At 38.6% G+C, this 15,540-nt stretch overlaps 1 protein-coding gene across 10 annotated transcripts in view; it reads right to left on the bottom strand.

Annotated features, from left to right (window-relative positions):
* Nucleotides 1-15,540, bottom strand: part of LOC143033486 (protein FAM135A) — a 1,114,982-nt gene that overhangs the window by 206,730 nt on the left and 892,712 nt on the right. For all 10 annotated transcript variants that reach the window (XR_012967181.1, XM_076198980.1, XM_076198982.1 and 7 more), the window contains one exon: nucleotides 1,899-4,764. Coding sequence is in view for 9 of the 10 variants with exons in the window: in XM_076198980.1 (XP_076055095.1) it covers nucleotides 1,899-4,764 (2,866 nt within the window). In the remaining variant the exon portion in view is untranslated. The remainder of the gene's footprint in view (nucleotides 1-1,898; nucleotides 4,765-15,540) is intronic.

Here is a 15,540-nt window from a genome sequence, read left to right as displayed (position 1 = left end):
GAAAACCAGTGGGCACAAGTACAAGAACTAGAAAGTCTGCTTTATCAGCCTTATGTCATTACCAAGAATTTGCAATCTGAGGAATTAACCCCTGGTGGATTCTTGTTGGAGTGGAAAAAGTAGATATTTAGCCTTAATAAAAATGGAGGATTAATTGCTGATGAGATTGTTCTTTCAATGAAAAGAAGCTGGTATTTATACTGATCCAATGAACTGAATCCTACTAAGCAGTGAGCAAACTGATCTACGAAAACAAGCCCCGATTGAACTAGCATGTCACATGAAAAGACCTAAGAGACTACCTGAAGCTGAAACTAAAGATGATGCTCGCAATATCAGTAACTTAGAACTTGAAGGAACCTCTTCAGAATCTAACACATGGTTCTACTGCTCTCATAAAAACTCTGGACTGCTCTCAACAGCTTTCCTCCCATCCCATATATCTGCAGTACCTCCCACAGTGCCTTCCTGTTTACCCTATCATGAGCCCCTTCAAATCCATAAAAGTCCAAAAAATATCCTTACCTTTTCCTAAAGCTTTCTCACATATCCACCTCACCACAAAATCTGATCCACGCAATGCCTACCTGTCCCAAACCCACACTGTTCCTCACCAATTACTTGCTCTGTTCCTCCCCCAATCCTCTTAATCAAACCCCCCCAACAAACTGATCCCCCTGAAACTACTACACTCACACTTGTCCCCTTTTCCCTTGTAAAGTGGAACTATACAGGCATTCTTCCAGTCTTCTGGCATTCTACTTTCTTTCAGACAAACACCAAACAACCCCACCAGCCAGTCCACCATCACTGCACCTCCCCCCTTCAGACATTCTGCACGACACCCATCCAACACAGGTCCCTCACCTGGTCTCATAATTTTAATGACTGCTTTCACCTCATCTTTTCTTATCTTCTCCATTTTCCTCACTCATCACTGTCATTTCTTAGTGCCTCCCACTGTAACTACCTTTCCCTCCCTATCCTCCTCCACTTCTTTGCTAGAGTGAAAATAATATTAATTGCTAGTTTGTATTTTCTTGATCTTTCTTATATTTTTCACTTTGTGTCTGGACCATACTATTGCTGCATTATCTAATCTTGGATTCAATTTTAATGTGGCATGGCTTCCATGTCACAGACTAAAAGCAACAGGAGGAAGGAATCAGTCACCAGTTGTCAGCTCTCCTTATGTAAAAGAAATGGAAGAAATACATTTGAAATAGGAAAAACGAGAGGACACAAAAAGAAACTAAAAAAAGATAATTACATAAAAGATCTGAAAAAAAAAACAGCTTCCCACATAGAGTGATAGATACTTGGAACAAATTAGACAAAGAAACAGTGTATGCAAACACTATTCAAGATTTTGTGAAAAAACTTGATGCTGAGAGATACAATGACAGGTCACCTTGAGCACAGCTCCCTTCCTGTATAATACAACTAGGTAAATACAACTAGGTAAATACAATCTTGGCCCTAGTGCAGAAACCAAATGCCGATCCCTTAGGTCTGCACTTCCAAGGTGTGGGGGTTGATGGGTTATGAAAGTGGGCAGCAGGGAGAAGATTCTCTCTACCATTCATCTTACATAACCACCATATCAGATACCTATCATTTATCCCTAGAAATGTAAAGAATGGTATATCCAATGACAATTTCAATGGGTAGCACTTCATCATGATAAACTAATATATGATTATGTTGTTCAATGTTTCAGTCATGATCCTTTTACATCAAATCCCTTTGGAAAGATACTTAAATGAACATAGTTAACTACATCTTGGTATACTGAGTTTTTATGCTAACTCTACAAATAGTAAATAATTGATACAAAGAAATGCAAACTCATTATTATCTGATACATAGCATACTCTTTAATTGTTCTACTCATTTACCTGGGTGAAGGTGGTCTTGGAGGAGGTGGAACATCTGATATGTTATCTTCAAAACCATCTGGAACAACATCAGCTGGTTTGACTTTCCCAATACAGTTTGCCTCTACTTTCTCCTCAGTCTTTCTTTCATTTTGCTTTTCTTTCTGAAAATTTTCTCCAACCTTTCTGGACTCATTTTTTAGTGAACGTTGTGCTTCTTTTAGTAAATCCCTCTGAATTTCTCGCTGAGCCCAAACACTGGCCCCTTGCTGCTCTAGGAACAACTCTAACAGAGTGCATTTGCTGTCTGCCAGATGGGTTGGTGGGTCAGGTATGGGGTCAGACCTTCTGTGTGGCCTAGAATTAACTCTAGATAAAGGGATATCATTAGTATAGTCCTGGTAGTCAACACTGGGTGGTGGAGCTGACTGTGTCCTACTTCGTTCTGTACCATTGCTGTTTTGCTGGTTCTGCCTAGTTGGAGTTGGCTCTGAAAGTCTATCAGGGGTTGCTGTTTTTCGTTGTGAAGTTGCTGATCGCTTCTCAGGTTTCTTTGTGATGGTAGAAGAGGTAACTTGGGTCACTACTGGATTTCTTCTTCTCATTGATGGAAGTGAATTGAATTTATCATGTGGCTGTCCTATTCTCCTCCCTCTGCGCACATCATTCAATACTTCACTCACACTTTCATACACATGACTTAAATCCACAAGGTCAAAGTCTCCACTATGTCTTGGTGTTACAGTCCTTGAACTACCTCCACTTTTACCACTTCTCTCACTTTCTTCCCTTAAAGCTCGACTATTTTCAGTCTTGGGGCTTTCACTTCTGGGGCGGTCTTTAAAAGTTCCAATCACTTTCCGACTTGCTCTGTCTTCACGTGAAATTCTTCCTGTGGTTGCAAAACCCCCACCCCTAAGTGCTTCCCGTAAACCTGGAAGTGGGTCTTGGAATTCCTTGGGTGGTGGAGGTAGAGGCACATCTTGGTACACATGTGAATCTCCTTTGTTTTGGTGATTCACTTTTTGTAAAGACTGTGATTTTTTCACCTCTTTACTTTGGGCATTCTTCTTATGTTTTATTTGTAACTGGTCATTTGATGCTGATCTCTGACTTATTTCCTTTGAAATGCCCCTATAACTACCACAACCTTTCAGTTCTGTCCTATTAATCAAGTGATTTGCTGGGCTACGAGATCTAACTCTGTTTCCTGTGTGTCTATTTACAGCTGTGCTTTTGCCTAAAGATGGTTTATTTGTAGAGTTCTTTGGCACTTGAGTTCCATTTGGTTTGAAGTTTGTTGAGGCAGCTGATAGGATCTCCTTGATAGGAAACTGCTTGATGTCCAATTCTGGACTAGCTTGTCCACTGGAAGAACCTGAACTCTGCCTACTTGAGTTGGATACCCATCCACTCTGCTCAGATGTTATATCACTGTTTGATGATGAGTCTTGCTGACTCATTGGCAGCTTAGGACCATCTGGAGTTTTTTTGTTTGGTGATGGAGCTTTCTTTGTTGCAGCAACTCCAGATATCTTACCACCTTCTACTTCAAGTAATGTTGGATCTGATGCAGATACAAGTCCCACCTCTACGTTGGTCAGTGTTGGTGGCCCCCTTTCAAGTCGTGGTCGAGGTCGCTGCTGCTGAGATTTGGTTTTTAATTCAGAGGAAGAGTCTGAATCACTAGCAAGTAAATCTGGCATAGATTCTGCAGCGCCTGATGATGACGATCCATTGGCAACTTCCCAAAGGAATGACGGCATGGAGAGTGTACTCTGGGAATGTCGCATGGGTTGGTCCCCTCCACCACTACTACCACAACTTCCTGGGGTGTGTGCACCTAAATTGTAAGGCATACTCAGAGACGGCTCTAAACGCCGATATTTCAAAAGCACCACAGACTCTGAACTAGAATTAGCCTGAGATCTTTTGCTTTTATGGTTATTGTTGCTACTTGTGCGTAGTTGCTGTGCCCTTTGTATCAATCGCACTTTAAATTTAGCACGTTTATAGGCTGAACCATGTGATGGTGGTAACTTGAGTTCTAATTTAAGATTATTTTTAAGTTTTTCTTTAAGACTATTTCTTGGCATTGGAAGTTTGTGCATTTTTGGTGGTATAGGAGGACGAAAGTCTTTAGGCATTTTATCAGTTCTTGGTGGAATTGGTGGTTTAATGTCTTCAATCTCCTCTTCCTCTTCATGATTTTCTGTGACAATACAATGCACTTTTTCAATGTCTTTGTTCAAATTATCCTTAGAACCTTTAGATCCCATAGACACTTTAGAAACTTTAGAATTTTTTGAGCCCCTTGACCCCAATGTGCGTTCATCACTTTCAGAACCACTACCCAAGGTGTGCTTACTGCTTCCACTCCCACCACTATGAACTGAAGAAACACGTGAATCACTGCTGCGGGACCGACCATCACTTGCTTTTGCCTTTGATTTGTTGCTAACAATCTCTTTCACATTTACACTATCTCTGTCATTATACACTGATGATACAGTAACTTTAGCATGACTTTTCACACTTTGATTCTTAGAAAATTTTGTGTTGTTCAGTTTGAGGCTTTTGCTATCAGAGCTAAAGGCATTACTTGTAGCTCTTGATTCGTATCCACTTGAGCTTGCACCCTTTGAGTCCACTGTCACTATAGACTGCTTGTCATGACTTGTTTGTGATTTAGAATCTACACTAATACATGATTTTGAATCAAAGTGAGCAATAGCTACAGCTGGTTTCTGTGAGTCAATAGTAGTTATTTTCACCCCATTTCGGGTAGGTGGCTCTGGCCTTGTAACATCTGGAGGAATCACTTCTTGATTTTCACTCTCATACTGGTCCAATGCAATCTGTATATCAGCTGGGCTGAGGTAATTTTCTGAAACAAAAATTCAAATGTTATAACAGTGTGCAGGGTAAAGCATCATCTTGCAACATATTCTAACATTTTAAACTACCTGATTATGTTTCAAACCTTTAAAAGGCTGGTCTTGGAAAATTTCATGCATATCTTATGACAAAGCTGGAAAAAGGCTGACAGTCTCTACAGTTCACTTTTGTTTGATATGTAAAAGTTATAGCACACCATGCAAAACATTTCAGATATTAAAGATACTGAAATATAAAATTCATTCAAATGGTAATATGGTAACTGAAAGATTTTTTTTTTGTGGGAGTAGCACATGGATGCATTCATCAAAGCTTAATGTTACATGAAAAAGTATAATCAAATGAAAATGTTTTTTAAGTAATAAGCCTATACAAGAGAATATAGAATCACACTATTATGACCATTATATTTGAGTGTTTGCCTGATTGTGATTTCACTGTGATGAAATCACTTATTACCTAAGCACTTCACCAGTGGTTGAAAAAATTTTCTTCAACCAGATATATGCAATAAAGATGTAAACAGAATCTAGAGAGGATTATTTCCTACATTTTTATTTCATCAGAAATTGAAATAAAAAATCTAGAATATTTTTTAAGGAACACTACTTACAGGTTAATTACAGGTGTACACAACCTCTTTTAACACCTTTTATACCAGAGGGTAATCCTTTCATTTTGGCTACCACTAGGCTAGTTTATTCACCTTTGTGGCAGAGGCGTTCTTTTATCTTATTCTATTTTATTCTAATTATTTTTTCTAGGGGTAGTGGGGTGGATGGTGAGACTGACAGTGCCCCAACCCTGCAAGATGTAATCTACCTCCCACTCCCCTAAGGACTAGTTTAATCCTCCCATGTACATACAGCAGTCCCTCATTATCAAAGCTATCAGTCAACACCCAAAACCATCAATACCAATTTCCACCTGATAAATATCAGCTGGCTTCAATGTTTGCTGTGTATTAAGTTGTTTTATATTCTATTGTTATATGCAACTCATTTCATCAAGCTTATTGGAAATACATTGATCAAATCATTGAAAACCATCAATTACATGTACAGTAGTGGTGTAGTGTGATGAAATGTTACCCAGGGCAGGAGTCACATTGCTAGCCACCTATCTATGCTCTATCATGCCTTCATAATTATTTCCTTAGGTTAACAGAGATGGAGATACTACAAGTGGCTCAGTGAGGAGTGGTGCAAGATGTGGTCGTCTGAATATAAACATATCATGGGTAAACCCCATGTGGCTCAAGCTGTATGTGATGGCACAGGGAAGTCACTGGAAAAGCCAGCAGTAAAAAAAAAAAAAAAATTAACACTATGCATTTGCTTATATGACATGAATGATTATCATGAGCATGTACCTCTACAAGGATATCATTTCTGTTCATCTTTTCTTAAGAAAAAGTAAAATAACAATTGCCATGTAAAGCGACAGATGTCGTAAAAACAGAAGTGTGCTGGTCTCTCAACATCTTAGTTGATCCTCTCCAATACTTAGCAGTGAATGTTACCTGCCCCAACAATCAAAGTATGTAGGGCAAATTAAGTAATCTGCAAATCTTGGAATTTGGTGGGAAAAAAAAAAATATATATATATATATATATATATATATACAGACGCTCCTCTACTTACGTTAATTCGTTTTACGTTTTTTCGATTTTACGTTTGAACTGACTAAAAAAAAAAAATTGTAAATTTTTTTTTTTTAGTGAATTTTTTAGTTTAGCGCGCTCTCCGTAGTTCAAACAATACTTATGCATGACGCTGCGTCCATTGTTTACATTGCACAAACGACAGACTGAAAGTGCCTTGCCTCATCCTCCTCCTCCACCTCCCCTCCTCCTCCACCATCTCAATTTATGTTGCTTGAATTTAATTTATTTGAAATTAATGTTATTATTTTACAATGTTATGTGTATAATTATTGATTTAGGGGTGTTTTGTAAGATACGGTAATAGAATTTATGGATGTATAGTACAGTAACAACTTAGGTTCATTTTCAACTTACATTTGGCCGTTCGGAACGTAACTAAAACGTAAGTTGAGGAGCGTCTGTATATATATATATATATATATATATATATATATATATATATATATATATCTTGATGGTGTATTGGTCTAAGTCACTACAGCACTGATCATGTGCTTGCCATAGGTTCGAGTCCTCGAGCATACCACGTTTCAATTTCTGCATATGCCTCCACAGTTCATACGATGTTGATGGCTTAGAATTAAAGTGCATTGTGGTTGATAAAAATGTATCTCTAGTCACTGGGCCCCATTCAGTGTTGTAAATATATATATGTATATATATATATATATACAGTATATATATATATATATATATATATATATATATATATACATATATATATATATATATATATATATGTAAATACCCCATCTGGGGTATTGGCTGCATGTTATTGTGGCATGCAGTTGATACTTTAGGGTCTATATGGGGTGCCCCTATGGACCAGAGCCATGCCATTTTGTCTGTGATAGAGGAAGACTCTGTTCACAGAGAAATGATGAGAGTTTTATTATACTGCAACTGTCCCTCCGTTATGCTGTCCCCCAACCCCTTGTTACTGTCCTGTACCATTTCTCTGAATATTCATTTCTTTTTTTTTTGCTGACCCTTTGGTGGGGGAAAAGAATGCTACTACCAAGTCTTCCCACTTCAGTCAAACGAGGCAACAAAAAACGAGACGGGGATAGGACTAGGAATCCTGCTACCTGTAGCCCCAAAGGGGACATTCCTAAAAAAAGTAAAGGCATAAGAGGGTCTAGGAGTTTCCCAACCAGTATCCTATGGTTTGGGTCTTTTAATGTGTGTCGATGTGGTAGAGATGAGAGTAAAAGGAAAGAGATAGGCAGTATGCTTGTGAGAAGAAAGATGGATGTATTGGCATTGAGTGAAACTAAGTTGAGAGGGAGGGGTGAGTATGAGTTTGGGAGTGTAGTTGGGATGTTCTCAGGAGTGAAGAGAGGACGAGGGAGAGAAAGGGTGGCTATACTAGTAAGTTAAAAGAGAGGTAAGTGTGTAGTGGAGTGGAAGGAGGTTTCTTCCGGGTTAATGTGGATGAAGGTGAAGCTGGGAAGGGAGATATGGGTTTTTGTAAGTGCGTATGGGCCTGGTAGTGAAAAGAGCATAGAGGAAAGGAAGGCTTTTTGGATGGATTTAAATGAGTGCATAGAGGGATTAGGGAGAAATGTCAATGTAGTTGTATTGGAAGACCTTGATGCTAGGGTAGGAAATTAACCAATATATGGAGTGATTGGAAAGTGTGGAGTTCCAGGAAAGAATTGTAATGGAGAATTGATGGTGGAGATGTGTATTGAGAGTTGATGATAGCAAATACAATGTTTAGGAAGAAAGTCAAGCATAAGTACATATGGGAGAGGGTGGTGGTAGATAGAGCATTAATGGACTATATAGTGGTAACCAGGAGTATGGTAGGAAGAGTTAAGGATGTACATGTTCTAAGGGGAGAGAGTGGGGGAATATCAGATAATTTTTTGGTGGAAGGTAAGTTGAGAGTGGAGAAGAGGTGGAGAAAGAGGAAAAGTGCAGAAGGTAGGGAGGTACTTATAATGAACTGCTTAAATGAGAAAGAAAAGGAGGAGTATAAGAAGAAGCTGAGAGAGGAGTGGGAAGGAGTGAAGGATAGAGTAGAACTAGGAGTGGAGGAGGAATGGGAATGGTTCAAGAGGGGTGTGTGCAAAGATGGTGTGTGGAACAAGGAGGATGGGAGGAAATAGAAGGAAGGGTAGTGAGTGGTGGGATGAGAAAGCAAAGAAGGGTGTAGAAGAGAAGAAGCAAACTTTCATAGATTGGTTACAAATTAGGATGAAGGAATCATATGAGTGGTACAAAGTAAAAAGAAGAGAAGTAAAGCATAAGGTAAAGGAGGGAAAGAGGAGAGCAGATGTGAAATGGGAGTAAGAGTATGACAGAAAATTTTGAAGGTAAAAAAGGTATTTTGGAAAGAAATTAAAAGAGGAAGAGGAGACAAATTAAGTAGAGAAAGAGGTAAAAGGTGTAGGTGGAGAGGTGATCATGGAAGAGAAGGCAGTGAGAAGAAGATGGGCAGAGTATTTTAGGGAGTTGCTAAATGTGAAGGAGGATAGGGAGGGAAAGGTAGTTGCAGTGGGAAGCACAAAGAAAATGACTGTGATGAGTGAGGAAAATGGAGGAGAAATAAGGAAAGATGAATTGAAAGCTGTTAAGATGATGAGAGCAGGTAAGGCACCTGGGTTGGATGGATGCCATGCAGAATGTCTGAAAATAGGAGGTACAGTGATGGTGGACTGCCTGGTGAGGTTATTTAATGTTTGTTTAAGAGAGGGTAGAGTGCCGGAGGACTGGAGGAGTGCCTGTATAGTTCCACTTTACAAGGGAAAGGGGGACAAGTGTGAGTGTAGTAGTTTGAGAGGGATCAGCTTGTTAAGTGTAGTTGGGAAGGCTTATGTGAGGGTCTTGATTGAGTGGATTAGTAGAGGAACAGAGCGAGTAATTGATGAGGAACAGCGTGGTTTTAGGACAGGTAGTAGTTGTGTAGATCAGATTTTTGTGGTAAGACAGATATGTGAGAAAGCTATAGGAAAAGGTAAGGATGTATTTTGGGTTTTTATAGATCTGGAAAAGGCTTATGATATGGTAGACAGGAAGGCACTGTGGCAGGTACTACAGATATATGGGATAGGAGGAAAGTTGTTAAGAGCAGTCAAGAGTTTTTACAAGAGTAGTAGAGCTTGCGTTAGGATTAGAAATGGAGAGAGTGAGTGGTTTGAGGTAAAGGTGGGACTTCATCAGGGATATATTATGTCACCCTGGCTGTTCAATATATACATGGAAGGGGTGGTCCAAGAGGTAAATGCAAGGGTAGTGGGTCAGGGATTGGAGATGGTTAAAGAAAATGGAGAAAAGGGGAAGATAAGCCAGTTGTTGTTTGCTGATGACACTGCGTTTGTAGCAGAATCAGAGGAGGGATTAAGGAAGTTAGTGGCAGAGTTTGGGAAGGTGTGTGAAAGAAATAAGTTCAAAATAAATGTGGGTAAAAGTAAGGTCATGAGATGTACAAGGACAGAAAGTGGCAGTAGACTGGAAGTGAGTATTAAGGGAGAGAGACTAAAGGAAGTGGATAGTTTTAGATTCTTGGGTGCAAATGTGGCAGGAAAGAGAGGAGTGGAGGTAGAGGTAGAATGTAGATTGAGAGAAACAAGTAAATGCCTTGGGGATTAAAAAGTGTAATGAGAAATAGATATTTAGGAATGGATGCTAAGAGGAGATTGTATGAAGGAGTAATTGTGAGTATTAAGGGAGAGAGACTGGAGGAAGTGGATAGTTTTAAGTACTTGGCTGCTAATGTGGCAGGAAAGGGAGGAGTGAGGGTGGAGGTAGAATGTAAATTGAGAAAAGTGAGTAAATGCCTTTGGGGATTAAAAAGTGTAATGAGAAATAGTCATTTGGGAATGGATGCGAAGAGGAGATTGTATGAAGGAGTGATTGTGCTGACAGCACTGTATGGGGGCAGAAACATGGAACATGAGAGAGGAAGAGAGTAGTTTGAATGTGTTTGAGATGAAATGCTTGAGGAGTATGATAGGGGTTACTAGGCTAGAATGAGAAATGAGGAGGAGAACAGGGGTGGAAAGGGAGTTGGGAGATAGGGTTGATGAGAGAGTATTGGGATGATTTGGACACATGGAAAGAATGAGTGAAGAAAGATTAGTAAAAGAGGTGTGGAAGGCAGATGTGGAAAGAGCGAACATGAGGGGCTGGCCTAGGATGAGATGGATGGGGTAAAAGGAGCATTGGAAAAGAGGGGAATGTCTGTTGAGGAAGGAAGGGAGAGGACAGAAGATAGGGGTGAATGGAGAAGGGTTGTGTATTGATGATGTTGTGATGCATGAGGGAGAGTGGATGGGCAATGGAGGGTGATAAGGTATGTATGAGAAATAATTTGACGTAGCCTGAAGGGATTTCTCCCATCTACTTTTCTTCATGAGGGGACGGAGAGGTGGGGTCACTGAATTAATGAAGTGGCCTTGCTGTGGATGTACTGTGTCTTGCAACACTACTTCTGACCCAGGTCAGTGGACAAGATGCAGGGATGACCCATCATCCAGGAGGGAAGAGGGTAGAGGAGAGTGGAGTATGTAGGGGATGAAATGGGTGGGAGTGGTTTCTATGCCTTTGTCTTTTAGCTACCACCCACGTAAGGGGGAAAAACCTTTGGTATATGTATGTATGAAGTATGGAAGACAAATGAGTGGAAGGGCAGTGACCTAAACACAGAGAACAGTTGGAGTTTTATTCACTGATGTTTCGTCGTTACCAGGACATTCTCAAAGTACTTTGAGAATGTCCTGGTAAGAAACATCAGTGAATAAAACTCCAATAGTTCTTTGTGTTTAGCTCACCGCCCTTCCACTCATATGTGTGTGTGTATATATATATATATATATATATATATATATATATATATATATAATTATATATATATATATATACATATACACACACATTATATATCTATCTATATATATATATATATATATATATATATATATGTGTGTAATTTTACCTGGTTGTATTTTACGGGAAGAGGAGCTATGCTCGTGGTGTCATTTTATCTAAACTATTTTTAAATTCATGTATTGTTTTTGCACACACCACTTTCTCATCTAACTTGTTCCAAATGTCTATTACTCTGTGAGGAAAGCTATTCTTTTTCAGATCTCTTCTATAGCTGTCTTTCTTTATTTTCTTTCCGTGTCCTCTTGTATTTCTTTCATTCCATCATATTTCCTCTCTATCAATAATTTCTATGCTTTTCATGATTCTGTAAATAGTTATCAAATCTCCTCTCTCTCTTCTCTACTCTAGTCTCTGTAGCTCAAGTTTTGCTAGTCTCTCTTCATATGATAGTTTTGAGTGTTGGTGCCAATTTTGTAATTGCTCTTTGTATTCTTTCAAGTTTCGTTATAGATTTGTTTGTGTATATATGTATATTTACCAAGTTGTATTTACCTAGTTGTATTTTATGGGAAGGGGAGCTATGCTTGTGGTGTCCCATCTTCATATCTCATTTTATCTAAACTATTTTTAAATTCATGTATTGTTTTTGCACACACCACTTTCTCATCTAACTTGTTCCTACAGTCTATTACTCTGTGAGAAAAGCTGTTCTTTTTCAGATCTCTTCTATAGCTGTCTTTCTTGATTTTCTTTCCGTGCCCTCTTGTATTTCTATCATCCCATTTTATCAGATTCTCTCTATCAATAATTTCTATGCCTTTCATGATTCTGTAAATAGCTATCAAATCTCCTCTCTCTCTTCTTTGCTCTAGTGTCTGTAGTTCAAGTTTTGCTAGTCTCTCTTCATATGATAGTTTTGAGAATGTTGGTGCCAATTTTGTAATTGCTCTTAGTATTCTTTCAAGTTTTTTTTATACATTCCAATCTTGGTCTTATCAGAGTGATTAGTTATGTTCCGAACGGCCGAACATAACGTGAAAATGAACGTAAGTTGTTACTGTACGTTCCAGTAATGTATGACCGTTAATACTGTACTATACATCCATAAATTCTATTACCGTATCTTATAAAACACCCCTAAATCATTAATTATAAACATAACATTGTAAAATAATAACATTTATTTCAAATAAATTAAATTCAAGCAACATAAAGTGAGATGTGGAGGAGAAGGAGGAGGGGGAGGAGGAGGAGGAGGAGGCAAGCACGTTCAGTCTGTCGTTTGTGCTATATAAACAATGGACACAGCGTCATGCGTATGTATCGTTTGAACGTCTTGTACTACGGAGAGCACGCTAAACTCAAAAAATTACAACAACAAAATATATATATATTATTTTTTACAGTCAGTTCAAACGTAAAATCGAAAAAACGTGACTGTATATATATATACAGTCACCGCAAAAAAGATTCGGACTTACCCGGACTATAAACAAAACTGGCAGTCACGTGCAAAGATAACAATAAAAATGGGCATATAATGTATATAAATACTTTCTTTTAATATTTAGTCATGTTCCCTTGTTCTTGATGACGTCTTGTAGTCGTTTTGGCATGCTGTCACTCAAATTGCGGAAGTAATCCTCTCCCATTTCAATGCACCACACTTTCTTAATTGCATCAATGAGCTTAGGCAAGGATGACTGTTTGTTTTCTGCAAGTGTGTTTTTCATTACATGCCAACAGTTCTCAGTTGGACTGAGATCAGGACTATTTCCTGGACACTGCAAGACCTGAATATTCTTTTCAGAGAGCCAGTTGGTCACCTTCCTTGCTTTGTGACACGGAGCACTGTCATGCATGAAAATGTTGCTGGCATGAATATTGTAACACTGAAGGAGATGGTCATTTAACACACTAATATACCGGTCACTATTCATCATCATATTCTTTGGCAGAAAATACAGCCCTCCTCGACCAAATGCACCACTAAAACATGCCCAAACCATGACAGATTCACAGTGCTTCACAGTAGGGGATCTGTAGGCCGCATCATACCGGCTTGCTGTTGACGGGAGTCTGACCTTCACTTGCTGGCTTGGGATGAGTTGAAATGTGCTTTCATCAGACCACATGACCTTAAACCACTCTTCTTTCGTCCACTTAGCATACTTCTTTGCAAATGCCAGCCTAGCCTTCTGCATGCGGTCGATGAGTAAAGGCTTGCGGGCAGCGGTACGGCTAGGGAGCTTCAAACAACATTGAGTGGCCAAGCAGTCCCCCATGTGGTCCACAGACTCACCGAGAAAGATGTCAGATGTCGCCAGCGACAGCAACCAACTGTATAGCCTACTCATCGCAAATAACATACGTACCTCGGTTCCATACTATTTTACCGGGTAGGTCCGAGTCATTTTTGCGGTGACTATTTATATATATGTATATATATATATATATATATATATATACATATATATATATATATATATATATATATATATATATACATATATATTTGGGTGATGGAGAACATAAACACAGGGGAAGGCTCGGAACCCTAAACACTCTAACGTTTCGTTCGCGTAGAACTTCTTCAGAGTGTATGTAGAACTGCAATTGAAGTTTATGTACTAAATCTGATTACCTTTTCGGACACTTGGAAAAAAGGTCGTTTTTCTGGCGTGTTTTAGAATTAAAATACTAGTTTGTTTAGCTAAATTGATAAACCCTCCTCGATGATTCGATGAATTATTAGTTGAAATATATGCTGATTCAACAATTCTTCTAGTGAATTTATCAAAACCCTTTATGTAGCACTTCAGCTTCTCTCCAGTTTGGTAAATGATCGAATTTATCCGCATGAACTACTAAAGAATTAGATGTCCTATGTGCTTTTATGTCGTTTTTATTTTCATAAATTCTTTTTTCTAATCCTCTTGACGATTCGCCAAAATAAGTCATTGAGCAACTATTGCACGGGATTTTGTATACAACGCTGTTTTCGGAATTGGTTCTCTTTTCGGAAGTCTTTATTAAATCACCTATCCTCTTGTTAGTTATTTTATCTATGTTTATACCTGATTTTGTTAAATATTTGTCTATTATTGGTGACGTTTCTGAGCCAGGTACTGATATGAAATTTGTATTATTTTTATCATTTCTCTCTCTTTCCGCGATTGTAAATATTTATTGCTTTTCTTTTTGTTCTTTTCAACATTCCCTCTGGATATCCAAGTTTGTCAAAGGTTTTCATAATGTAATCAAATTCGCCTTCTAGGTATTCATTACTACAGATTCGTAGTGCCCTGAGAAAAAATCCTATTACTATACCACTCTTTGTCCTATCATCATGTGCGGAGAAGTAATGTACTAAATCCTCTTTGTTTGTTTCCTTTCTGTATACTGAGAAAGTTAATGTTTTTCCCACTCGTCGTATTAACGTATCTAGGAAGGGCAATTGTCCGTTTTGTTCCTCTTCTACGGTGAACTGAATATCGCTGTTGACCGCGTTAAGCATTCTCACTTTATTATTTACATTGGTGTTTTCGGGGATGATTGCGAGGACGTCGTCTACATATCTAAACCAGTGTGATCCCCTACCATTGATTCTGATAAAGTTTTCTTTTTCTAATAATTCCATATATAGAGAGGCCATCACTGCACTTAAAGGACTACCCATAGCGAGACCTCTATGTTGTTCATATTCGTCACCATTAAAAGTAAACGCACCGAAATTTACGCATAAATCTATCAATTCTATATAATCTTGTTTTCTTATGGGTAGGTCAGTATCGTTCATATCTTTTATTACTCTCTTTACTGCTTCTAACGCACCGTCAGTGGAAATATTTGTATATAACGCCTTGACATCATAGCTTACTAACTTCTTCCCCGTGAAATCTAAATCTTATAGTCTTGTCAAAAGATCGTTAGAATTTTTCAAATGTGTATTGCTGATCGATCCCATTGCCTGTGATAACGGTTTGGCTAGACATTTCGCTAGTCTGTGGGGTGCACTGCCAACTCCTGAAGCTATGGTTCGCATTGGAACGTTGGGTTTGTGAATTTTTGGAATACCGCGCATTCTGGGAGGATTGGGGTATTCCTCCAGAAGTCCCATTAATTTCTTTCCTTTTTCAGTTTTATTAAGAATTTTTCTGGCATGTTTTTTTTAATTTATCTGCTTCATTCGTTGCGAAACCTATATGTTTTTTGCGATAAGTATTGTCTTCATCGAAGAGCTCTAACATTTTACTGATATA

This window comes from Oratosquilla oratoria, chromosome 15 (genome assembly GCF_046742065.1).
Source record: "Oratosquilla oratoria isolate Oo_2021 chromosome 15, ASM4674206v1, whole genome shotgun sequence".
Lineage (NCBI taxonomy): Eukaryota > Metazoa > Arthropoda > Malacostraca > Stomatopoda > Squillidae > Oratosquilla > Oratosquilla oratoria.
The sequence above is the reverse complement of the archived record's forward strand: the minus strand, read 5'-3'. Positions and strand labels throughout refer to the sequence as shown.